This window comes from Gymnogyps californianus, chromosome 25 (genome assembly GCF_018139145.2).
Source record: "Gymnogyps californianus isolate 813 chromosome 25, ASM1813914v2, whole genome shotgun sequence".
Lineage (NCBI taxonomy): Eukaryota > Metazoa > Chordata > Aves > Accipitriformes > Cathartidae > Gymnogyps > Gymnogyps californianus.
The window spans coordinates 3,197,628-3,223,973 of record NC_059495.1 but is presented as its reverse complement, the minus strand read 5'-3'; the positions used below and the strand labels follow the sequence as shown (position 1 = coordinate 3,223,973).

At 44.8% G+C, this 26,346-nt stretch overlaps 1 protein-coding gene and 1 long non-coding RNA gene across 3 annotated transcripts in view; one reads left to right on the top strand and one right to left on the bottom strand.

Moving 5' to 3' along the window:
- LOC127025821 (uncharacterized) overlaps positions 1-26,346 on the bottom strand; it is a 210,061-nt gene that overhangs the window by 33,049 nt on the left and 150,666 nt on the right. The window lies entirely within an intron of this gene.
- On the top strand, positions 941-24,227 carry TRIM29 (tripartite motif containing 29). Its single transcript, XM_050910943.1, has 9 exons — positions 941-1,798; positions 9,504-9,599; positions 10,832-11,065; positions 11,431-11,629; positions 15,575-15,658; positions 18,644-18,703; positions 19,954-20,055; positions 21,172-21,248; positions 24,165-24,227. Exons 1-9 carry the CDS (start codon positions 941-943, stop codon positions 24,225-24,227), a joined length of 1,773 nt encoding a protein of 590 aa, XP_050766900.1.

Below are 26,346 nucleotides of genomic sequence, written 5' to 3'. Positions count from 1 at the left end.
TTCCAGATATGTTACAGGTATGTCTCTCAGTTCAGCAGACATTTATGGGAAGAGCTACATAAGATACACCTGAACCCTCATCTCAGGAAGAACATGCAATGAAATAGGCAATGGGGGTTTTATTCTACTAGTCACATTAGCGGAGATTGCATGGCCTGTGGGAAAAACAGGACTAGCCAATTTTTACTTCAGGTCAGCTGTGTTCTTCTGATACATGGTTGGGCTATTTCCAGGTCTAGATGGACGGACCTTGCACAAACTCAACATCAAAATAAAAATAAAGATAATAGGATCTTTTAAACCCAGTGTTATCCATACATTTCCCCTCCCTGTCCTACTGAATACAGTAAGCCCTCAGGGGAACCCAGTTTAAGAATGCTTTATTCTAGGCGTTCATTTTAATTACAACCATAATTATTTTTGTGCGTGTGTATGACCCAGTTAACAAACCCATCTTCAGCATCTCATGGTCTCTCCAACCCTGCCCATCTCTGCAAGGAGGTAACCTCAGCTCCTGGCAACAATAAGCAAAATTATTTTTGAAACAAGCGGTCAAACTGGTTGCTACATCTTAATGAAAATGATTTTAAAAAAAAAAATACATTTCTATGTATATAAACAGCCCTTCCTCCCAAATCTGGTTAGACAAGAATTTTCCTGGGTGTGGACTGCCTTGTATAATTAACTGCACAGCTGTAGCTTCTGATCCCTGGTAACGTCTGTTTCTTTCTTTCTCCCTGCATCTACCTAGCATAATCCAGGCATTCTCCTCCTCCTTGCAGGAGCTCCAGGTGCGTCACTTGGGCAGAAACTTTCCTGCATTCCACCGTCATTCCTTGCTGAGACAACGACCAGGCAGACATACCCGCTTTGTAGAGGGTTGAGAGACAGGAACTGGAGGAAAGACTGAGCAGTGAAGCCAATTCACCCTGTTTAGACGATGGAAACGGGGAGTGCAGCAAGGACAAATGGTACCACCGGGAAGCCAGAGGATGTGAAGAGTCCATCTGCCCCCAAAAAAGAAGAAGAAGTGAAGAAGACCACAAACCCTGGCGGAGGTGAGAAGGAAGCTATGAAGGGTACTGGCGGTGCTTCTTTAGAGCCAGGGCAAATCAAGAGCTCCCTCTTCTCTGGGAGTGACTGGAAGAGGCCCATCATTCAGTTTGTGGAGTCGTCCGATGAAAAGAGATCGACCTACTTCAGCATGGATTCGGCAGATTCAAAGAAGATGCAATATGCCACTGGCCAGATAGGAGACATGAGGAGACCACCCCTCTCCTTTGCAGAGAAAGGCGATCTCAGGAAGCCCCTCTTCTCCTTGGATTCCAAAAAGAGCTTCCTGCCTAGTGAAGGGGAAGGGAGGAAGTCATTGTTCTCTGGGGGGCAGATGGGGGACCTGAAGAAAACTTCCCTCCCTCTGGTAGAGACAGGGGACCTGAGAAGATCCACCTTCAACAAGCCTGACAGGGCAGCTGGGTCACGGCCCAGGGTGAAGCTTGAGGATGTTCTGTGCGATTCCTGTATCGATAACAAGCAAAAGGCCGTGAAGTCCTGCTTGGTGTGCCAGGCTTCCTTCTGTGAGCTGCACCTCAAGCCCCACCTGGAGGGAGCAGCTTTCCGGGACCACCAGCTCCTGGACCCCATCAGGGACTTCGAAGCAAGAAAATGCCCTGTGCATGGGAAGACCATGGAGCTGTTCTGTCAGACAGACCAGATGTGCATCTGCTACCTCTGCATGTTCCAGGAGCACAAGAACCACAGCACAGTGACAGTGGAGATTGAGAAAGCGGGAAAAGAGGTAATGCTCTTTTTATTGCACGTTCCCATCAATCTTTCCAATGGACCTCAATATTACACCACAGCTTTTGCTCTCCAGCCTACAGTCTCTCCTAAAATCATGTCTGCAATGTAATTCTGGGATGCAGGGGTGGTGGATGGGAAGCGTTTAGTGGAGAACGGATATTGCCTGGGTTCTGCTGCAATAGGATTGTCGTTCTCCTAATGGCTGGTTACAGCAGCGTAGCACTGGTGTTGTGTAGCACTGGATTGGGGGGGTGGAGAACCTGGTTTCCACCCCTGGTTGCACCACTGACTTTCAGCAGAAGCTGAATCAAAGCCCTACGTGCTAAGTTTTCAAAAAAACTGTCTCAAGTTTTGACAGTGTTTATGTAGTGTTACCCACAGCCAGAAAGGTGGGGCATTGCTCACGTTCAGGACCTCCAGAATACAGGTAGTCACATCAGTGGCTGCTCAAGTTACTAGTGGCTACTAGGTTACTATTGAAAATTGCCATCTCAGCTACTTAGAGTGAAATTATGGTTTTTTGTTTTTCTTTTCTGTTATGGATATGTAAAACACATACGTATGTGTCGAGCCACGCTTACAGGAAGAGTCTTTTGAAGCTTAGATGAAGAAAAAACCCTGGTGCAAACACAAAACATTATCATTTCCCCTGAAGTGTTATTACAATAGGTTTAGAGGATGGACATCTAAGGAGATGAGGCTGGTATGTGGAACAGTGCTCACTCTAATGAAAAGTCTTCCAGCTTTGTTACCTTAAAGTCTCATGCTGTTTGCGTTCTGGGTGGATATATGATTTTCCACTAGCTCTAGTAAAGATCGGGGTCTGACCATGTTCAGTGCTGTACATCCCCATAGTAAGAGCATGTCCTGGCCTAGAGACCTTCTGATCTGAGCAGACAGGACAGGAAAGATTACAGAAGGGAGACCCATGAAATGATAACGTAAAACAATTTGCCTAGAGTCACACAGGCAGTCCATGGCAGAAACTGGAAGGGCACTACGATCTGCTAAATCCTACTCTTAGGCACAGCCCAAGCCAGCACTGTGATGTGGTGAACAGGAAAATACAAATACTCGCTGTTGGAAATTCTTGAGATACCCTGAACTTGGACGAACAGTTTAACTCTTTCTAAGGTGCTAGGAAGATTTATCTCATAAGGCTGAAAGAGCATCTTACCTAGAGCTTATCTCTGTCTTCCTGTGCAAATTTTTCGTCTTTTCTTGCAATGTCATCTCCAACTTGCAGCCTTGCTGAAACCAGACAAGGTTTCTTCCATGTCTCAGCCAGTCTTTCTTAAAGAAATTCCTGCAGGGCTTGCTACCCTGCTGTTTCATAATTGCTTGTCCTTGTGTTTTTGGTGTCAGCTCTGAACATTGCACGTGCCTAACTCTCACAAAGCTGTGTCTGCCAGGTTGTCCAATTCCTCTTAGCCGTTTCTACTGAAAAGAGGTTAACAGTTGCTCCCTGAGGAACCAAAGCTAGTCAGAGCCTTCTTCCTGTGGTTGGATGAACCTAGAACACCTTGCTTTTAAAGAGGCAACCATAGCTGTGCAGAGAAGACTTTACCTAAGATTAAATGATGTTTGATTTTTTTTCTCAGAGTCCTTGTACCACTCGTTAGCTCCATGCTTTAGTTCCTGTACTGTCCTGTGGTGTTTCTGCTGCTGCTAAGCCTAAAGGATTTAGGGCTTTATCAATATGAATCATACACATGTGCAAGTTTCTCCTGACAACGAGTTTTGATCATGTTGTAACTTGAGTGAGTATTCACTCAGACAAAAACAATTAACAAGATAGCTGTTGCTTACAAATGTTTATTCCTAGCCCTGATTTATTCACCATAGGTGGAGCTTTAGCAAGAACCACAAAGAGGAATGAACATTTCCAAGTCCCTTGTGTGCACCACCTATTCTTTTCAAGTCTTGCAAATCAGCCGAGCTGGAATGTGACCACAACTTCCAAGAGTGGCAAAGTGTGGCTGGTGCTGCTGGCCTTTGTGGAAAGAATAAGCAAACAACCCACATCAGGTCATCCCCATGTTGCCCCATTTTCACAGCTTGGCATCCAGGCAGCTCCAGGGTAGCTTTACTACCTCCAAATTTGTTAACTATGCCACTGGACTGGTGACCAGAATACAGCTGTATCCAGGCAGACCCTTTCACACAGTGTTGGTTGTCAAGGAACAATTAGTTTATCTGCAAGGATTTCCCAGGCCCTGGCTATACTGCGACTCCAAACCCAGAGAGGATTCCAGCAGAAGTGGGGGGGATTCTATGCTGTGATGCACTTAAGCCTGACTGTCAATCTGGGGGCTCAGCAATTTGGTGGCACAAAACTGTCACATAATAAGGTGTAATATACTTGTTTTAGGTACATCTGTTCCTTTCATGTTGCAGAATTAATACAGGTTACAGACTCTTTCATGAGTTTATCTTTGCTATACGCCTGTAGGGGAGAGAGGTGTTGTACTTCAGTGTTGGGAAAGCAAGGGATAGCTTAAGATCCTTTTGTAGAATTAGGTAACTCTGCTTGCTCCACAATGCAGACAGACAGTACAGCTTAAGAGCAGAAGAATGCAAACAAGCCAGTATACAGACACCTACTGGTTAGAGCATTTAAGCAAGCAGTGGAAAGCCTGATATCTCTCTGTCTGTGAGCCACAGGGAGAACACAGCAACATCTTCCACTTTTCAGGAGCTTGGGGTGGGAGTCACTCATCCCCCTTTTCCTGGTGTGCTGCTGAGCAGACAAGAGTGAAAGGCACAGTGGGTCAGACAGAGACAACTTGGCAGGGAAGACAGAGGCATTTTTTCTTAGTTTCCAGCCAGTGGTATTTGCGTATTTTACCCAGCAAACCTTTAATGCCTTCCCCAGATGCACTTTGTATTAGTTTCCTGCTACAGATTTAAAGGAAAAGTAACACCCCCACCAGAATCAGTACAAGAAACAACCAAGAAAAAGTCTGTGAGGCTGGGTAATAACCATACACAGCTGAAAAGTGAGACTTGTCAATAGCAGCTTGTACACTCAAATAAAACTCTCTGGCCAGCTTGATTTATCAGCAGAACTAGAGCTCTCCTTTCAGACAGCGTCCTTCATTTTGAAAGGGGATCCTTCATTCAAAACCTGTTTTACAGGGCTATTCTCAAAACGAGACAACTTCACATATGCCTGCCAGTCACAGAGCTGTAAATAACCTGGTGTTACTACCCAGCGCCAGCCTTAGTACTCAGCGTGTCAGGTCAGTTCTAGTGAAAAGCACTTTGATTTTTTTCTTTAATTCTTTACCTTTAAAGAAAAGTTCACATTGTACAGCCAGTTTAAAGAGGCAGCAGAGAACTGCTGTGCAGAAACGGGAGCTGGGTGTTCCTCATTTCAACAAAGCGACTTTTAAAAGGGGAGACTTCACAGAGTCTGAACTAGGCTTTGAAGTCAACCGTCCACAGAGATGGATCCAGAGGGATTTCCATCTGAGCCCTCTTCTGTATTGCTTTCACTGTCTGAATAGAGAGCAAACAAGAGTGTATCAATATGTCAGTGGAAGGATTTTTGGCCTTTCTCACTGATGCAAGGATAGGGCACAATGTGGCTGTGAGACCTTATCTACACTAGTTGTGGTTGCTCTGCGGACAGAGCTTAAAATAGGTGCTCTTTCCACAGAGATAGTGCAGTTACCTGCTGGAAGGCTGTGGAAGCTGACCTGCTGCAAATCGTGATTTAGAGTAGATTTGCCTGTTTGCCATTCTGCATTAATGCCTCTACAGTGAGGGCAGAACCCAGGGAAAATCCACCAGTTTGCAAGTAAGGAATTCTCTTCAAACTGTGCAAAGCAGAGAGCCTTTTCTGGCCTCAGCTCATGCAGTGACTAGTGGCATTTTTGCAGGATGCTGGCAGAGTCTGCAGAGATTGTAGCCCACTGACACCCACCTCTGCTTAACAAAAGCTTAGACAGAAAAATGTATATGGCGAAACCAGCAGAAATAATGTCTCAATTTGCTGATTTCTCAGCCATGTCATTTCCAATACGTGCTCTGTACTGAGACAACTAGTTTAAACACTTCGCTAGCTTCATTATTGCATTTCGTTGTTGCTGTCAGGTCATTAGCATAGCTCACCCAAGCTGGTGACACAGGGATGTTCCCTAATGCAGGGACTGGGTTCCCAGAACATTAAGACATGATGATGCTTGTATTGCTGCCTTGCAAAAATGAGTTGTATCATGATGCAAGACTCATAATCTCACATCTCTAGGTCCTTTACAGCACAAGGGCTGGGTTCAGTTGTGGATGTTTGGGTGTATACTCTGAACTTTCACTTAGGCCTCTTGACTGTCCTAATTAACTTAGACTCTAATAGGAGATCCTCTCTTAGCTCAAAGACTCTTAAGTGCCAGCATTTCTCAACTTGCTATAGACGAACCAAATGGTCTAAACCTGTATTTCCTAGATCATCTTCACTGTTATTGTTATTTCTGTGCTGTAGGGACTCCCTCCATAATGGGTGGAGCTGCTATATTATCTTTCACTAGGGCCTTCAGAACCCCAAGTCTCACCCAATGGATTTGTTCTGGGTGGTCCATCACATAAGGGGATCAGGGATTGTTGACCCTGGAAAATCTGAGAAATATGAAGAAAGCTAGGAGAGAAGTTTCTTCATAGAGAATGAAGCTAAGAAGTTGACTGTCCCTAGCACCTATAACCATCCTACTGTAAATGTAACACAGGATATACGTGGACAGCTAAAGCAATCTTCCAGTCAGGGCCAGACCAAACAGGGCCTTGAAACCATCATGAAAACACCTTTGCTGAAGCCCTTACGTTGTGGTCCATCTCCAGAGCACCCCTACTGAATCCGCCTCCTTGTGCCCATGTCACCAGTTCTTGTACTATTCCATAGTCTCTCTGGACCTCTTTTTAACATTTTTTCTATGGTAAGACTAGTTTTAATGTTTGTACTGTCATGCAATGAAACACCTCCCTTCACCTCCCTTGCCCTTGCTGGTGTCTGTACTAGTGTTTCCTTTTGCCCTCAGTATATGCGTTTTAACCCAAGCCAAACCTGGATGACTGTGGTATTTGCATTCTGGCTATTGGAACTATCTCTGTAATTTCCATTTGCAAATCATAATTCTCACTCTAAATTGTAGTGTGGGTCTGCTCTTAAATAGTTGTTACATCCCATCCCAGAGGCACCCAAACTACCTTTCTGGGTGAAGGGATATTATAACTGCAACAAGCTGTTAAGAGTTAGCTATCACTTTTGAGCAAGTAATAGTTTGCAAAATTCCTTTGAGACCCATCTTAATTAAAAAGTACTATAAAAGTATACTATTGTTATCACCATCTTCCAGCCATCACCTGAAATGTTTTCCTGTTACCTTTCTTTTCAAATCCCTTGTGTTTGGGAGTGTCTATCTGGCTGTGAAAGGTCTGCTCTTCTCAAGAAAATCCCTCCAGTCCTTCTCTGTATGATTTCACTCACATTCTTGTCATAACAACATCCTGATATCTAGGGATGAGGAGGGAAACAAGACCTCCCATTGCTCAGATGTGCTTTTTACTTTGCTAACAATTAATGCCATCTGGATGTAGCTCTGTGGCTCAAGGAAACAACTTGCATTATAGTGTAATTTCTCACATTGATTACTGCAGTGCAATGGATATCTGGATCTAAAATGCTTTTATCTCATTGCATTTGCCTGCTGTGCAAAGATGGTTGCGCACCTTTGTGTCTTTATGCAGAAGACATCTCACAGTGCCCATGAGAATGGACAAAAGCATGCATTCCTCCAAGTCACTGTCTTGAAAATGTGAAAACTATAGGATCAAGCTCATGCCTTTACTCTCTTGATCCGTAGTAGAGCGAATTTTCTCATCTTGATACCCATATGGTTCCTTGATGATCCTGTACCACAAAACCCTTCCATATCTGCTCTGAACCCCTGTAGAATATGAGCTTCAGCTCATGACGGCATTCAGTTGACTACTGAAGGCTGTCAGGGTGTATGGATAATATTTAGAGGGCCAGTGCTCTCCTAACTCTCAACAAACAAGGACAATTACAATGACAATGTGAGGATGCAGCTCTTCTGGCACTGAGATACCTTCAAGTACATTTGCCTTTTTTGTTCCCCCTTTCTTCTGTTTTGTAAGGCAATAAAACAACTATCAAATTGTTTTCTCTCTATAAATAGAAATTTTCTAAATTGGAACAGCTAGAGTCAATGGCTCTCAGATACAGCTGTGCTTGATTCAAGCTCAAGAGGATGTTCAGACACTATGGTGACTGGCACCAAGACAAGAGCCCTGATGGGCTGATTTCCTTGGTCTGAGCTGGTTGACAGCTTGTTGTCTGCTCTTCATCGTGTGATGCTGTTTTCTACTCCTTGAATGGAGAATTGAAAACTTTTAAGCTCTCACCCCGAGGGCAACTATGATCACAAGAGAAGACCCAGGTTTTCACGTTGTATTATGTTCTTGGTTGGGTGGCAAAGCAGTGGGAACTACACCTTGTGTTTTAACAGCAGGGAGACCTCACTGTGTTAGTTGCTGTGGGAGTGGATTTATTAATCCCTCATCTCCCCTGCCTCTAACTGTTGGCCTAAATGTTAGTGCTTTTGGGTAATACAACCATATGCCAAAGGATCCCACACGAACAGCGAGTTTTCAGAACTTTTCTAACGTGACATAGTTCAGTTGTGGAATACAGGTAATTTCTGCCAACTGCGTAGTTCTGAAACAGCTCTGGGGATAAGTGCCCCATAGCCAGATTGCCTGTAGTTACAGTTGTGCTGTGACCAACCTGTACACACATGAAACACAGAAAGATCTTGAAATGCGTAAACAAAGGCTTTGTCATGATCTGTTGGGCAGGGACGTGGTGAATATGAACGACCAAGGGAGGGGTTGCCCAGAGTTAACGGCGCAAGGCTTATTACTAAATAGCCAGGTCCTGATCTGATCCAGAGACACGGCACGCACACCAACCAGCGTGTTACACCAGTGCATGGCTGCTCGGCCCTCCATGGGCTCCAGTTCTACGAACTGCCTTGCATGCAATTGTCTGGTCTGAGCTTCTCTGGGAAGCCAGTGCAAAACAAAATGCAGATGAATCTCAGTGAAGTTGCTGATCTAAGCCAAGCATGGTTGACTACACCTCCTCCCTCCTCCTTTTGTGTTTTTTATTTTTTCCAAGCATTCCCCAGCTTCATCATAACATGAAAGCTCTCAATTCAGAGCAAATTAATCCACAATCCTGTCTAAACAGAATTCCTGCCGGAGGCATCATCCTCTTGTTGCAACACTCGTCAAACGTCATTCCGTAATTACATGAAAACTGTTATTGCTGCACAGGCACACCCTGGGATGGGCCCTTCACTGCATACACAGCTGAATTTTGAAACAGGCCTCTTCCCCCTCCAGCTAATGACTCTAATGTGATTAAAAGTGGCACCATGACGGTAGCCTAGTAGGTGGGTGCTTCTGCTGCTGTCTTTGCTGAGGGAGCTGAAACTCTTGACCCAGCCAGAAGCTCTGGGATCTTGTCCAGTGTCAGCACATGATCTCCATTTCAAGCAGTGCCAGGAACCTGTACCTCCCAGCTATTATTGTTCAGGGCCAAACGCATAAGTGGAAGCACAGCGCCTCTTTGAAGTAGGCCACCCTCAGCCCCAGTTCATGAGACTCCCCTCTTCTCACAGGCTGAGCTTTCACTGCAGAAAGAGCAACTGCAGCTGAAGATCATTGAGGTAGAAGATGAAATGGATAAGTGGCAGAAGGAGAGGGACCGTATCAAGGTGCGTATGGGATATCCTTTTAAGTTCACTTCTCTGTTTCACCTGCACTTATCACTTTCTTTTCCCTCTCTCTCTTCCCCTCTCCTCCTTTCCTCAATTTCTCTGACATATCCAGCTCTTACTCCATCCCATACCCAGTCTCTATCTCATCACTCTCCAAAACCCACTCATGCCAAATCTTAGAAACAACTACTCCTAGCGAAGTCATCTTGCAACATACCCTGCAGGAGATCAAGAAGAGGCAGCACAGCATTGTTACAAAGTGATCCAAGGCACCTCCCTGCTTTGGGTCCCTTATAGTTCTTCAATCACCAGAAGCCAGGCTGATTCGGAAACAAAGGTGTGCTGCTTTTTTCCTTGCTAGACCACACACACAAATAAACCCCAGAAGGGCTCTGGATCGCCCAAACAGAGATAAGGCAACAGGAACAGATGCAGTTACACCAACAAACATCTTATTTATAGTGGAACAGCTTATTTCCATACTGATATAGGACTCCTTTATAATTCTTTCACCACGCTAAGGGTTAGAATATAGTAATGGTGGGTTTTTTTTTCATTTATACCCTAACTGAATAGAGCAGTGAAAACACTATTTGGAGACATCCCAGAAAATTTGCATAATATTAATAGGCAAAGCCATTCTTCTCCCTTTTATGTGGTACACGCACATTGGCTTGCCAGTTCTGCTTTTCGTCTGCTTTATTACTATTATTATTATTATTGGAAATCTGACCTAGAAATTTTAACTCTGAATATAGTTACATCCACAGTCCTTCTGAGGAATATTTCAGAGGGACCTAGAGAGTCAGGTTTGTAAAAAGTGTTTCAGTACCTTTCATCCTTTGAAATGGTGGGAATTTGGTCCTCAAATTCTTGAGGAGCCAGAACCATGATTTAGAAGGTTAAACAGTGTTTTTAAATATCACCTAAGAGTGCAGTTCATGAATTGAAATAAAAGATATACTCTTATCATCACGAAGACAGCATGCCCTTCAGATTACATACACACACACAATTATTGCAAGAACAAGTATTACTTCTCTTGGCACAACTTTTCTGGTGCCAAGACTTACATACCTAGAGTCTCCACAGTCACAGTCTAAATGCTGAGAATGCTTGGAGGTATCCCCCTCTGTATCTCCCTATTAGCAAATTACTCCCTGAGTTTAATATTTTATTTCTCCTGCGTCTTTCCTGCTGCCTCCTCTCTCTGCCCCTTCCCTCCGCAGAACTACACCACCAATGAGAAAGCCACAGTGGACCAGCATTTCAAAGAGCTGATCCGTGACCTGGAGAGACAGAGGGATGAAGTGAAGGCTGCTCTGGACCAGAGGGAAAAGATTGCATCAGAGAACGTGAAAGAAATTGTGGATGAGCTGGAAGAGAGGGCAAAGCTTCTGCGGGAGGACAAGGAGAACAGGGAGCAGATCCACCAGATCAGTGACTCCGTGCTCTTTCTGCAGGTAACTGAGATCTCATTTCCCTTTCTTTTTTTCCCATGAGGACAGGATTTGTCCCAAAGATAAACCCCAAGTTGGTGTAAGATGCGTTTATCTTCTCCAGTTCAATGCACATGTATGGCAGGAACCAACCCTGACATTTGAAGCTGTTTCTGCTCTCGTAGGCGAAGAATGAACTTAGGCGTGCCAACACCTGTTTTTTTTGTAGACGGCTACAGCTCACAGGCAGGACATTTGTCTGCCCCCTCCATCTTCACTGTTCTCCTTTGCACTTCATACTATTTGGAGCCTAACATTAGCCAGTTCCCTAGGATCTAGCCTCCATCTCTTATATTCCTCAGTAACCTCTTCTCCTTTCTTTTTGGCAGGAGTTTGGGGCTTTGATGCGGAATTATGTCCCCCCTCCATCTCTCCCAACATACAGTGTGTTGCTTGAAGGGGAGAGCATGAGCCCATCTATGGGACTCCTCAGAGATGACCTCCTAAACGTCTGCATGAGGCATGTGGAGAAGATCTGCAAGGCAGACCTTGGCCGCAACTTCATAGAGAGGAACCACATGGAGAATGGTAGAGTATCTGAGATCTGCCCCTTCCCTCCCTTGGCAAAGCCTAGCACAGAGTCAGAGAAGATGAATTGCGATGAGTGTGCTCTCACAGAGGAGAAAGCAAGCAAGGACCTAGGGAAAGTGGGAGAAACACTACCTGTAGCTGGAATTCATTCTGGAATATCAGAGCTATGCTAGCAGACCTATGTGGGGATGGAGCCAGTTGAACTGCCAGGGATTTAAAGTATCTCATGTGTAGGGGACCCAGGGGTCCAAACTAGCCCCACTTCCCTGAGTGCTGTTTCACATTACGGTTTCGCAGTGTTTAATCAGTTCAGCCACCTCCTGCGTGGGACTTCAGAGCAACACTTCTCTTTGGGGTTGAGAATGGTGACCCTTCCCTCCTGCAAGAGGCCAGCAGGGACACTCAGCCTTACGCCAGCCTCCAACAAGCCCCTGCAAGTTTAGCATGACAGTTTCTACGTGGAAGACTGCACAGATATACTAAGGCAACTCAGTAGCTCACTAGGTAAATTGAGAAGGCAGTGACAGAAATGTGAATGTAGCCTCCCCAGTATAAGCAATTTTGAAATCCTGTCATTATCCTATTTGTACAGCTCGGTTAGCAAGTGCTGTGCTGGTATGACATACCATTTTACAACAGCCTGTTTCAGCCACTGCTTGCCTGGCTGGAACATGAAATACCCTGCAAGCACCTGTCAATGAAAATCTAATAACAGATTTTCCAAGTAAAAAGGTCTCCATTTTGGTGTTCAGGTTAAGCTATGACTTGAACTGGCATAACTCTCTCTGATCATACTTCTCTGCATGTGTTCCACTAGGGAGAGCTTTGTTTCCCACCTGCCCTGAGCCAAAGTGTTCAAGGTACGTGCAGTGCCAAATGGTCTCCGCACTTCAGTGGTGTTTAAGGATGGGTGATCCTTCTTATGTGAATAGAGAGGTCATGGTCAATACCACAACACTGCAAGGAATCTTCTAAGTTTTACAACCCACTTACTTTCTGCATCTCCCAATTAGATCTGCAGAAAGGACTTGTCTTGAATCAAGCTCACATAAGATTAGGAGGACAGGGCACTAGAATGGGATTCTACAACCAAGGTTCACTTCCCAGCTCTCCCACAAACAGCCTTTGTAACCTTGGGCAAGTTACTTAATCCCATTAAATGACCTCTTGCACTAAGAATAATAGGGATTGGAATTAATAGTTATCTCACCAGGCTGCTATAAGGATATAATCTATTAATAATTGTGGAACCCTAGATACCAGAACAATAAAGGTCAAGAAGCTGCATACGTAACATGAGGATAAATTACATCCTGCTGTTCAGGAGGACACGTGACTTGAAAAGATGAAGGAATAATCTCAAGTCCAGTTCATATAAGACAAGCAGCTGAGGAACTCTGCTGCAAATCTGCAAGATCACTGTTATTTCATTCAAATTCACAGTACTCACTAGACATTCCTCCCATATTAATACACCACCTTTTTCCTGGGCAACAGCCATGCAAAGCACTCCAACTTACTTCCAGAAAAGACAGATCCACGTTACAAGGTGATATAATAAAGGAGGAGGGGAAGAAACAACCGAAAACCCCCCCAAAACCAAAAACACAGACAAAAAGCAGCCCATTGAAAAGATGCATAGAGGTCAGAACAACATGGGTTCGGTTATTGGTCAACACGCTGTTTTTCAGAGCCTGGGTTTTGTGAATCAGCCTGTCTGGCATTCACAATCTAGAGCAATAAGAATGAAGGTGATATGGGACCAGAGTACAGTTAGATCTGTAATGAGAATCACTAGTATGCATCAAGTAACAGCCTGCTGTCTTCCTACATTATGGAAACAGTAAAGCCCTGGCCCCACGGAGCCTGCACTGCAAACAGTTCATTAATGTTTATCTAGTGCCATCATTCTCCATTAGACATGAATTAGATGGACCAGATACTTCTGGTCCAGAGAACCAACCTTTCAGAAAAGTCAGGAATCACATTTGAAGTGCTCATGATGCATAGCTAGAGCCAGATTTTTAAACTCTCCCTACCCTTAAAGTAGTACCAGAAATTGAACATTACTTGTCTTCCAACATTTAACACTGCAACATACCTGGTCAGATTCTCAACACACCGTGTGCTAAGGTTTGCTGAGAAATTTAGCTATAACTTAATACAAGTAAATGACAGGCAGCTCAGATCCAAAAATCACTTTTGTACGTTTTTCTTTCTTCTTCTTTGTTCACCTGGAGATTTGCAGAATTTCAAAACTCTGAATGGCATAATGCCAAAGGGGTTCTGGATGCCTGACTACTCACAGCACTTCTGAAAACTAGATGAGTAGCATAAAAGCACTTTGCATTCAAGTTACCATAACTTAGGAAGTTACCTTCCATCTGCCAAGCTGGTTTTTGCCAATCCTGAAGCAAATACATTTTACTTAGCCATTTGTACAACCCAACAAGAGTATGCATATGTTCACTTCTAGTAGCTCTGGAACAAAGACTGACTACTTCTTGATCACTTTTAATTAGGGTCCCCTCCATGTTACTGATGCCAGAAGTCCTCAATGGTACTTGAAATCTGTGGGATTCAATTGCCAAAACATTTCTGAGCAGGGCAACAATTAACTACTGCCAGAAACCTGGGCACTTCAGAAACTTTACCAGGGATTTAATGGACACAGCTCAGAGTCTGCCTAATGAGAAGAACAGTGGTATTCACTCAGTTGGGAAATGTTATTTAAGGTGTCTCAGAAACTTCAGAGCTCTCCGTTTTTCAAACCACAGCTACACTTGAAAGAGGACAGCACTCTGCATCTAGTGACTGCAAGGAAATAACTCCACAATTACTTAATGGATTTAATTAACTCAGACTCCCCCTGAGTCATTGCAACAAATTCATTTGCAACTGGCTTGATCTTCTAGCGTAAAAAACTTCCCAGGAAGAAATATTATATTAATGGAATGAAACCTGCTTAATAGCAGACTCCAAAGGGAATCTACCTTTTTTTAGTTGTCATAACAGGTACCTACTTAGTAGTGTGGCAAAGACGCAAATAATCAGAGAGCATCCAGGGAGTTTAAATAACACAGAAATAAATTGGAGAAATAACATAAAAGTTTGCTCAGTGACTTAAGAATCACAGAATGGAACTATTTAAACCTGGGAACCAAATTTACCCCCTTGCAGAGAACAATAGGTTTATATAACACTTGAGGCCTTAAAAGAAAGTATTTTTATGAGCAACTGTACCGATAGAGCATCATTTCATGTGGATAAGTGTCGGAAAACCAAAACCAGGCTGCATAATACCTGGCGAAAGGGTAGGTTTCATCCACTTTGCATGAAGCCTGAACCAAACACCCTTGTCCAAGAGCCCAGGAAGCTAGAGCTGTTTGCTACTCAGGTTTAGCATTTTTCTTTAAAAATTGAAGAAACCAACCCATTGAGCCCTCCCAACACTGACTTTCTTGAGCTTTGTCGTACTTGCAGTTCAAGATCTGCTGGTTGAAAGCCAGCACTGTGCACAGGTTAAACACACAAAAGAAGCCAAACCCAAACCACTGCTTTTTGAAGCGGGATACATTTTTAGCCACACAGCAGTATTTTGGTAGGAAAATGCTTCAACCCGCCAAGTCTCCCTATGGATTTTCAGGAGATAGCGTATCTACTGAATGGCCGAATGCTTCAGCTGTGCTATGCCTCCGAGGGAGCTTTCTCTTTTATCCCAGGCTGAACCTCTGGGCAGCTACACCACTGCTTTACGTCCCAGCCAGAGAGTCCCACAGAGGTATTAAAAAAATAGAGGAACTTGTTTTCAAAGAGCAGCACCATCTCTCCTGCAGCACTTGAGGAAGCAATTCCAATCTGTTATCCCCTTCCCCCTCCTCCCATCACTCTCAAGGCCACTAAACTGCCTCCTCCAGCTCACACCCTGCTCTGCTTCTCTAGGTGACCACAGGTACATGATGAACAACTATGAATGGAACCAGCCTGACAACTTGAAGAGATTTTCCATGTTCCTGTCTCCCAAAGGTATGGCACCCTAATGGTGGTCAGGCTTCCTCCAAACACAGCATAGGAAAGGAACTTCATTAACGATTTGTCCCAAAATTTGCTTTCTGTCATATTTCCTGCTGTCCCCTGGACAAGACCTGTCCCTCTGCATTTGTTTATGCTGGGTCTTCTCTCCAGCCTACAGAGCTTTGAGAAGTTTTTGCCTTTTCATCTCAAACAAGGCGGCTCTCAACTCTATGGAGGAGGAGAGCCGGAGCAACTGAACTCTTTCAAAGAGCATAGTTTGTGAATATAGGGGAGTTTTAACCTGTGTTACTAGGTTGAAGTCACTGTTATTCTCCACCAGAAGCTTATCGTACTGTGCTATAAAGTGTGAAAGCTACACTAGGCTTGCTCTGCATTAGGATTTTACTTTCACCAGAAAACATACTTTTTCCCTACGGGGAAAGGATAGAAGAAGTGAGGAATGTGTCCTAAAAAAGCAGGAGTCTGGAGTTCCTTTCTGAGCTCTAATACCGACAAGAGCCCTAGTGATTTACTTATGTCCCAATTGTTACATGAACACTACAGGATGAGTCTTCGGAGTGAATGACTGTTTTCAACACATTCAGTTGTAAAATAGCAGTTATCTAGTTCTAAATTAGTGTCAGGATCTCCAGAGTGAGAAGCAGAAAGTGCTAAAAGCTTAGGCAAGGCAATGCCTGTAGAAACAAAAGAACAGAAAGGGTAGCACAAAATAAGTAACCAAATTTCCTCTGGTCCCTAGAGAGCAAGACCCTGCCTGGATTTGCCAGGTGTTTACAGCTGCTGTTCTGCAAAGCCAGATGGCGGGCAGGGCAAAGGGATATGCCAGCCATTAGCAGTGGCACTCCCCTGAAGGCGTATTTGAAGTGCAACGTTGCCTGCTCTGTCCTTAGGGTTTCATGGGGATAACCCAGAACCCAACACTGAGCCCTTTGTCTGGATTTCCACTTTGCCCTTCTCCTCTGTTATCAGCCCATGCCTGGCAGCCCTGCCTGGTGCTGTGGAGGTGAGGACGCCAGTTTGGAGCAGATACCAGGGGCAGAGGCGACATTCCCAGTTCAGCATCAGCAAGCCTGCAGCAGTGCCATAGCATGGCATAGCCTGGCCGCTCACTGCTCTGGACCGTAGTGCCTGGACTTCCCTCTGCTCCTCTCTGGAGGATCACTTGCTGAGACCTGGGAGCAGAGGCTCCCTGGCTCCCAGCTGGGATCCAGCATCCCAGCCTCCTGAAGGATGTGCCAAGAAACAGGAGGGATCAACAGGGACTGCTAGATACAGGGTTTCTTATTTAGTGCTGTGTATTGGAGCCAATGGGGACACTTGCTGGATACAGTCAGCTACAGAACAGCAGGAGGGTTGTACAGCGGCTGGCAGTTCAGTGGCCCACTGCTTCCTGCAATGGACTTTTGAATATACAAATACTGGGGGAGCGTTTGTTCCGCCTACACATCTACATTTTCCTGAGAGCACAGATACATTGCCTTCCCAAACTACTCATTCTATATTTTCTACCAACAAAGTGACTTTGTCCAAAAAAACTAACCACATGATTGCACACACAGTCTCTGCTGAAATGGGGATTGAACAGCACTGGATTCTCTACCAGGGTGAGGGCTCAAGCGTGACAGAAAGGAACCAGCTGCTGAAACCACACTGATGGGGACTTTGGGAACAGAATGAATCAGTAGGCAAAACAGGAGACATGACCCACTTAGCTTGCATGCTGGCTAGCAAAGGATTACGATGAATAATGCAATATACCCATAATCATTTAACTCTCTAGAGCTTTCTATGCTCTATCAATGTGTCATGTAGAAGTCCAGCACTGCCTCCGATTGCATCTTTTCTAAGGAATTCCATAAAATGGGAGGGAAAAAAAAGGACCACCCTTTGCATTGCATAATATCCAGAGAATCCTTGAATATCTCATGATAGTTTTGTAGCACACCCTTTTTCTTGCTAGGTTGGATCACTGCAAATTCTGCCTGAGGCCACAGCAGCAGGTCTGTTTGCTGCATTGGGGAATGCTACCCAAGTAGTGCTCTGTGCTAATTACAGTGACCCAGACTAAGAAACTGCTTGGATTTGAGCTGAAACCTGTAAGTTTTTAAGCCCTGCTTAAATTCAAGGAGCCTTCTACTGCTCTTGTCATTAAAGACAGTATCACAGAGCATCTGTCTTCAGGGATGACATAACGAGGCAGAGGAGAGACATAAATGGTTTCAAATGCTGCCTAAAAGATAGAGGAACAATCTGTTCAACTGCTCGACACTCCTTTCTGTCCTCTTCCACTGAGCTTTCTTCTCCTGATGTTGCAAACAGTTTGGCCAAAGCCAGGAGGAGGTTGGAAAGATCATCTTGTGCCTTTGGAAGTCTGAATGAAGAGTAGAAGGGACTCAGGCACACAGGGAGAGATAACTGCTTAAATAGAAACACTGCTTAAACAGAAAAGCAGTCCACAGGATGGCAGCATAGCAGTTCAAAGTATTCATCCGTTTTTCGCTCTTCTGCGAGTCCAATGTCTCACAAAAGGGGTACAACATCACTAGTCTGCATCACAGTGTGATATCCTAGTGAAACCCTGGAGCACATGCCTGTCACAGTGGCTGAGACAATGTGTGCTTGAGCAAGAAATGTGCCTCTACTTGTATCTCTTGAGCTCTAAATCCAAGCCTCTGCCTGCAGATCTCTTTGCAGAATAGTCATGTTGAGTAGACAAACCTGAGTTGGCAATTTAATGCAGCTAAAGACAGCTCTGTGGCAGTGAGAGAGCTTTGTTCTCTAAATGAGAAGTCTACTCACCATTCCCTAGAACCCAGAGAAAAAAGACCAGGCTTTCCTTTACTCCCTGGACCCAGATTTCTGGTTTGGGGCTGCTTCCAAATTGGTGGGGACTGTTTCATAGAGCAACGCCAGGCACAGGCCTTTGAGCCAGCTCATCAGGAGCCGACTGCTGAACTGGATGCTCTTGTTTTACAGCCAGTTTCAACCCACGATCATGGGAATTTTCCTCCTTCCAAGCGACTGAGGAAACACTTGGTACGGGTAATTCAGACTTCAGTTTGAAAGGATCTAACCCCCCGTGCCACAGCTTTCTAGCTGGCTAACCAATCTTTTCTGCTTCCCCTCTCAGCTGTCCTGTCACCTGTCAATCACTGTCTCACAGAACCATCTCTTAGCTGGGTTATCAGCACTGTCTGCATACACCCAAACCCAGGGTCTCACTGCTCTAGATGCTATGCATATAGGAGGGAAAGGCATTCCTGATCCTCATTGTTCAGACAGTGAAAGAAGATGGAAAACATAGGTGCCAATTTGCAAAGATCCTGAGATACCTAACCAACTGCAATCGATGGGAGTGCCAACATCATCCAAGGCAATCTGTGGAGGTTGTGGCAGAAGTAGGAGCAGACTCTAAATACCCTCAGCCAGTCTCAGAAGCACAAGGCTGCTCTTCTCCATCACACATATACCTTTTGCTTAGCTCGTAAGTTCTCAAAGTCAGAGCCTGACCAAAGTTCACTGTCTGTACAGCATCCAGCACAACGGGGAGGGGGTGCTTTGAGCTAGTTTACCAAGAAAGAGCAGCAGCGAGTCATGCCTTTTCTTCCCAGATCCCCACCTTCCTTTTTCTTGCCTATATTTGCTTACTTTGCTTCGTTCATGCGCAGAGGGTCTTGCCTTTCCTTTCATTCAGAAGCAGCCTACAAGCATCCATGGCCACTCTACCTGGGGGAGCCCTCGTGACTCACAGCCACACCAAAGTCATTCCTGCTTTTCATGCCACAGGCAGGGCTGTCTCCCTCTCATCATCTCTGCTCTCAGATTCATTCTGGCAGCCAGGGCCTGACCCCAAGGAGGCCACGAGGGGAAGCCTTGCTTTAATTTCAGTGGGCTTTGAATAAAGCCTCAACTGCTTGGAGGCAAGGGAACTTTGGCAGTTCTGTAGTTTTGCCTCGTTACTCCAGTCTCTGGAGATACAGTTTACCTGCGAGGAAGCTGCTGCTCTTCAGTCACACCTGCACTCTGGGTCTCTCAAGAGAAAGGCTCTTCCCTGCCTGCCTGGAGCATTGGGATCTCTTCACACTCACACACTGTGTACACTGGGACCCCACAACTGACTGCTCTCATCTGCCTTTTCTTACTAAGAAAAAAGGGACAAAGCTATTAGTTCCCATTTTCCCCCAAGCTAGTTGAAGGTAGTTTTACAGGGTATGTTTTGAAATGCTTAGGCTTCCCCACTGCAGCATGCAACACCATGGAATAACACAACCTCTTCTATCTTCCAGTAGGCAATGGTACTAAGCTGCCTTTTCAGTTCTCCTCGGTGGGACAGAATCCGCCTGGTGACTTCAGCAAACAGTCTGACGGGAGCCTCTTCACTAAGACCGGTACTAGGCATTTAGTTTTTCCCCCTTCCTTCTGCCCCTTTTTTAGGTGATAAGACATTTAATCCTGTTCTTGCTCCCCCAGAGAAGGCCTGGAGCAGCCCTACACCTGGCCCATATCTCCTGCCCTGACTGTCAATCTCTTAGATACACGCAAATGTTTACATGAGTAACTTACTCTGCTGAACCAGGGCAACAGGAGTTTATTCAAGAGTGTAAAAAACTGTTCAAAAGTTATATCCAGTGAATAGTTGAAGGGATTTTAAATTTTGTTTGTAATGGGTAGAGATAAGAATTTTAGATGATTTTAGAGGTGTAGGGACCAGGGAGAGAAAGATACTAGGCAATGGTTCATGGCCATTTGCCCCTCTAGCTTCATCAGTGTTTTAAAACAGCTGTCATCCTGAAAGAATAATAGCCACTGAGCACAACCTTTAAAAAAATATGCAGTAGCTGCCTGTCCTCCTTCATCTGAAGCAGAATCCCCCATTCACCGTCTCATAATCCTCTTTTCACTATCCACTAGTTCAAGGGCACCAGAGGTGGAATCCAAGAGCATCAGCACCTGCCAAGCAGAGTCAGGTCTGATTAATTTGTGAATGGAAGATAGTGGTGAAAGGCCATTGCCTGATAGCACTGAAACTGGTTGTGATTCAGCAGGGCTAGTATTATTTTTGAATCAGAACGGAGCTGGTGTGGTAGAAGGGGGTTAGGGCTTATCACACTGCCAGAGGTACTGTCATTAATTTCTGACATGAAACCCAGGCCTTGGCTCTTTGCACTAATTAAATACCTATAGTGTTCTTCGCAGGAGTCAGAATGCTTAGTTCAGGACTTGGCCTAAATTTAATTGGACTGATTGCATTCCACCTCTCTGCATTCCTCAGACGTTTTAATTAGACCTTCTTTACTCCCTTTTCCTAAGTGATTGGGTGGTGGAATAGGCATCTATCTGACGGCTGTCATGTCCCACCCCAGAAATGGCTGCATTTCAATGTTAAGCAATGCAATACTAATTATGTGGCACTTCCAGTCCTGCTACTCATCTTGACGCTCGCAAGGGAAGACGGGGATGGTGGCAGGGACTGATCTATAACAGGCTGTTTTATGTTGTCACAGCTTATCCTTCAATAGTGAGACATCAGTCTGCAAAGGTGACGCCACAGACATGGAAATCCTCTAAGCAGTCTGTATTGGTAAGAAATATACCCTTGGCATGAAAGCACGTGCACAGCTTCAGCAAGAGAACTATCTGTTCTAGGGATACCTGAGACTTCAGAGACTAGGGCTTGGGTCCTTTGGAGATAGGAAAGTAAAAGCTTCAAAGTCAACAGCTTCTATTATTTTTTTCTGTGGTTAACTGCATCCAAAGAAGGATGCAGATTAACCCCCCACCTGCACAGTTCTGGGTTGTAGGAATAGTTAATACTTCAAAATGACATTTTGAAAAGTTTTTGCCCTGGTCTGAAATTTGATCCAGGCTTCTAGAAGCTATACAAATACTATAGCACACATACTGCTATCTATAGTACTTTTCCTCCCTGCAGGTGCATCATACACTCTTAGTAGTCTGTAACATCTAGAAAGCACAGATTGTGTAAATGACACGAAAGACAACTGTACAAAGCTGTCTTGCTAATTACATCCTACAGTGGGCAGATACAATATCAAAGATGAGGGGTCAGATTACGATCATAAATCACTAGAACATCTGTAAGTCACTCATTTTGCACTGTTAACACAAAACAGGTAACAGTGCATTATAAGGGACAGAGGACAGTGATATTTAGGTCTTGTAATCTTAAATTATATATATAATATATATAACTATACAAGATTAACAAACAGTTAATGCATAACCACAGAAACTCTAAGTTCATCCATTTTTCTTAGCATCCATTCACACTGTGCTGCATTCAAGATCTTGCATGATCTGAATTAAGATCGTCAAGTTTTTGCCCCGATCTCCGCAGATGAAATCTATTTTTCAAATTCTGATTATACATTTGTGAAAGACTCTTTACTGTTCCCTAGAAATAAGACTTGTAAGAAAGGGAGGGTCAAGAATCAAGAGCATTCCCACGCTGAAGGAAGAAAACAGAGAAAATACACAATAGTTAGAAAGTGGCTGCCTAAGGACTGCAGCTGTATGTCTCTGCTAAATTTTCAAGGCTCTACCAGGAGATGAATGCTAGTGAAAGGCATATTCCTTAGTAGATTGTATAACTTCCCAAAAATCCAGCCTTGAATCTCTGAATATGCTACAGCAAAACATATCTCCTAGGAACAGCAAAGTTTTACAGTATCTTCTGTCTTGTGTTTGATCACTGCCTTTCTGAAAGATCATCTACTTCATCATGTCTGCGCTCAGATGGAGACTCTTCCCAGTGATTTTAGATACCAACCTATCCTCCCTAATGGTGGTGTTATCCTGGGGAAGTCTGGTGAGGAAAGCAAAGTCTGTGTTAGCACTGGGCACTGGTGGATGCGAGTAGGGTCTTCGTAGCAATAAGCACCCCACTGCATGACAGTCAGTGTGCTGTGCTCCATGAACGCAACCCATGCTTTCCTTAATCCCCATAGAGAAAGCCTGGATAACTTCTCCTACATGAAGTCACCAGTCTTCTTCTGCCTCCCTTTCTCTCTCATGCCTACACTTGTAGTGGCTATTTTATTTTTATAGCCTATATTCACCAGATAGCCCTGAACCTAACAATTGAGTTGATAAATATAAGCATTAAAAAGTCCCAAAATAGAAATACATGCTCTGGACTGCAGTAGCTCTGCAGGAGCTTTTATAGTCTATTGGGCCAATAATCTAGCTTTTAAAATAGTCTTAAATATATATTTAAGTAATACACATTCTAAAAGTTCTGTAAATATGAATTTTCACAAAGGACTATACTGTTTAAGGAGGAATGTCTTTTTAACCCATAGGGAGTTCTTTAAAATGAAGCCCCCCTCTTCCATCTCTTAATTATATTAGAAATTAAAGCCATAAAATGAAAAGAGTTTCAACAAAACGGAACATTGAGCAGGAGATATTGGGAGTTGGCACTGAGCAGCAAGATGGGTTGCGTTTGCTCTGCCCATGCTTCCAGCCTCCTGCCGTGCCTAATATTAACTAGTGTGCTCCACAAAAATGTACAAGCATGTTCCTGTGAGGTCTTTCCCACCTTCTGAAAGTGAGATCTGGGCAGTGGATCAAACCTAAGAAAGATCAGACATTACAAAACCACGGTTGTTCCTGATTGCCTTGGTCACTGCTTCATTGGCGTAAGCGTATTCTCATCCAGGCTAAAGATTTTGCCTTGAACAGTGCAACCAGCTATCACAGTCAATAAATTGGCGTTTGTGTTTTGCAATCATCCCAAGCTAACACTAGGCTGCGCTTTCCCACCTGTTGCTGATTTGTAATGGTGCAGGTAAGAATGAAATTCCAGGGGTAGGTCCTGATGAGAGAAGATACAATTAGGGACTACAGTAAACAGAGACAGGAAAATAGCAATTCCTTTAGGCTCTGCCCTGGTCTCTCCACTTACGCTTCTGTTTACACAAACATTTAGTATTGGGCCCTGCAACATGTGGAGGCGCGAATAAACAATACACCATTGTGTGAGAATTTCCATGCACAGAGTTTTGGCTTGCCAGCCAGAGAGCACAAATAAATACCATGCGACTTAGTTGATCACTCGCATAACTGTGCATGGCTTTAAGTGTGAAAACTCCCATGAGTTCTCAGGTTAGCAAGCAATTAAAAGACACTGACAGAAGCATAAAAATAAAGGTGACATTCCTCTTCTCCCAGAAACCTCTCATCAAACCATGAGTCATAGTCTGAGATTTTATATGATGCACAGACTCATTTGGCTCAGGAATGAAGTCCATGCAAAGCATGTGTGTAAATCAAAAAGCAACACCATTTGCATTTGATCACTCCAGCACCTCCAGTAGTGAAATGAGGCAGTGTGGCTCTGCAAAAAGGAAGATTGAAGGTGTTCAAATAGGAGTATGTTAAGATATGTATGCTTGGGCTACCTAGGAGGGTGAAGCATAGGCGGTCAGTAAAAGAAGGTAGGTCAAACTCACGTGCCCCAAATTCTCCATTACAGTCACATTACCGCCCCTTTTACGTCAACAAAGGCAATGGAGCCACTTCCAACGAGGCACCTTGATTCCTGAAGATTTAGGAAAGAGCTGGCAGCACTTGGAGTGAAGACTCAGCTGCGGATTTTCATGGATGTACCTGCTACTATATTAACCTTACTGCTCTAATCTCTACCAGGGAAAGGGAAGGTGCAGAAGGGGTGCAGTGTTTCCTCTAGCCTTTACTAGAGGAAACAAGGACTTTTTCCAAATCACCTAATCACCTTGAAAGCTCTGCAGGCCTTAACAATGTAACCCCATCCTCTGCTGTCACCTCCTTATTCCCTCTCTGTCAATGCCCTTCCCTTTGCTTCTGCAGAGCAAGCTGCTCTGCTTCTCCTGGGAAGCATGCATGCTTGGGTAGCACCCCCACCACCACCCCTGCTATACCAGTTGCCCCATTGTCCTGGGTGTGTTTATATGACCATAGCTGTTAAGTCCTGGTGAAGGTCCCAAACTGGGGGGGAGGGGGGGGCAAAGGTCCTCCTGGAATGGAGAGGCCCCAGCCAGCCACTGGGAGCAGTGACAGGCTAAAGCTCTTCCCATGCCTCTCTACCCCATGACCCAGCCCTGGCTTGGATGGGGACACACAGCTCTCGCTGGGATCAGGTCCAGTGCTACTGCCTCCCTGAGATCCCTGCAGACTCCCCCCAGCCCATGGCAGTACACTTCCTCAGGGCCCTTTGTCAGCTCAGCTCTGCTCCTGCTGGCTTCCAAAAAGCCATCCAGCAGGACCTATTCAGAGCTGCTACAGCCCAAGGCCAGCTACTGGTGAAGGGCAGAGAGGCTTTCTATCCCATTAAAGTACCCCTCCAGCCACTTTTTCAAATCAAGAAATAAAAAGAAAACCCATCCTACTAATATAAGATTGATTAGATGCTGTAGGTGTTGGGTGCTTTTTTGTTTTGTGGTGGTTTTTTTTAACTCCCCTAAGCCAAAATTGATTTATATATTGTGGTTCAGGTATTTTTTTCTGCTATGGGCAATAGGAATTAGTACCATAGCTTTTTGCTCAGGATAATATTTTTTATTTGTTCCCTGGATAGACGAATCACGTCAGCACCCAGCCTGCAAACCAGCCAGGGCTGGTTAACCTTTCCATGATCTCACTGAGATTATTTTCCTGCCCCTTGGCAAAGCTGAGAGGTTAGGTCCATGCTGTGCAAAAACCTTCCCAGGCCAGGCAATGGGAACAGATGGCCCATTGCAGGATCAGAGCCCTCAAACAGTGATAAGCAGCTGCAGAACAGAGAACCAAGACCTGACAGCTACTTTTCATAGTTTGCTCTATTCAAGTGGTTTTTGGAATGGCTTCCCCCCACCTTTCGTACCCCCAAATGCTTGCAACACCTTGCTGAGAGAGGTCACACCTATTGCTCCCTGAAAATTACTTTCTTGCTAATCCCTGTACAAAGACACTCGCTGCTTTTGAATCCAACACCTCAGACCAAACTTCTGAGGCTGACAGTTGGTTGCTCCAGAATACTTGAAATGGCACTTATTTTAAAAAATTTTTTTTCCCCTTAACGACCAGAGGGAAGCAGATAGCACGGTAGGGAAGGACGTGAAGAAAGGGAAACTGGGATAGCGTTGGTAGTAAATACACTGAGAGGTTTGAGTATGTGTGTGAAAGGATAAAGTAAGCCCCCCCCCAATCTCACTGTTTGTTTTGCCCCTGAGCCCGCAATCCAGTAATCACTTGCGTCCCTTATGTTCCAAGTAAAAGCTTCCACCACCTCCTTTCTATTCTCGAAAATGTGGGCATGATACCTCCTCCTCTTCCCCCAAAACTTGGATATTAAAATCCCCCTCTTCTTTCCCACCCTAAAGAAGGCCTGCTGCGGTGTCAGCCGGGATTGGCACTGTTCCTTGCCCAGCACACAAATGACTGGCCTAAGGAAGCAAGTGTCCCCTTCCTCCCACTGCCCCCTCCCTGCCGGCTCTGCCCCCCCCACCTCTGCAGCCCCCACAGCCTGTTTGCTCCCCTTCCTCTCCTCACTTCAAGGGCCTCACTCACACACGACTTTTCACACTGGCACACTCTGGCAACAGGAACGGAGCTGCTCCCCATTTGCGTTAGTCTGGGAGGACGCCAAACCTCCCCTTCCAGTCCCGCTGGTCTCCCCGCAGCCCTTTGCCCCACCAGAA

What these genes read in the sequence shown, in the direction of transcription:
- TRIM29 (XM_050910943.1), top strand. Translation starts at nt 941, where the DNA reads ATGGAAACGGGGAGTGCAGCAAGGACAAATGGTACCACCGGGAAGCCA. An exon ending in AGGAGAGGGACCGTATCAAG is followed by an intron (nt 9,600 to 10,831) that starts GTGCGTATGGGA and finishes TTCCCTCCGCAG; the next exon opens with AACTACACCACCAATGAGAA. An exon ending in GAGGAACCACATGGAGAATG is followed by an intron (nt 11,630 to 15,574) that starts GTAGAGTATCTG and finishes CTGCTTCTCTAG; the next exon opens with GTGACCACAGGTACATGATG.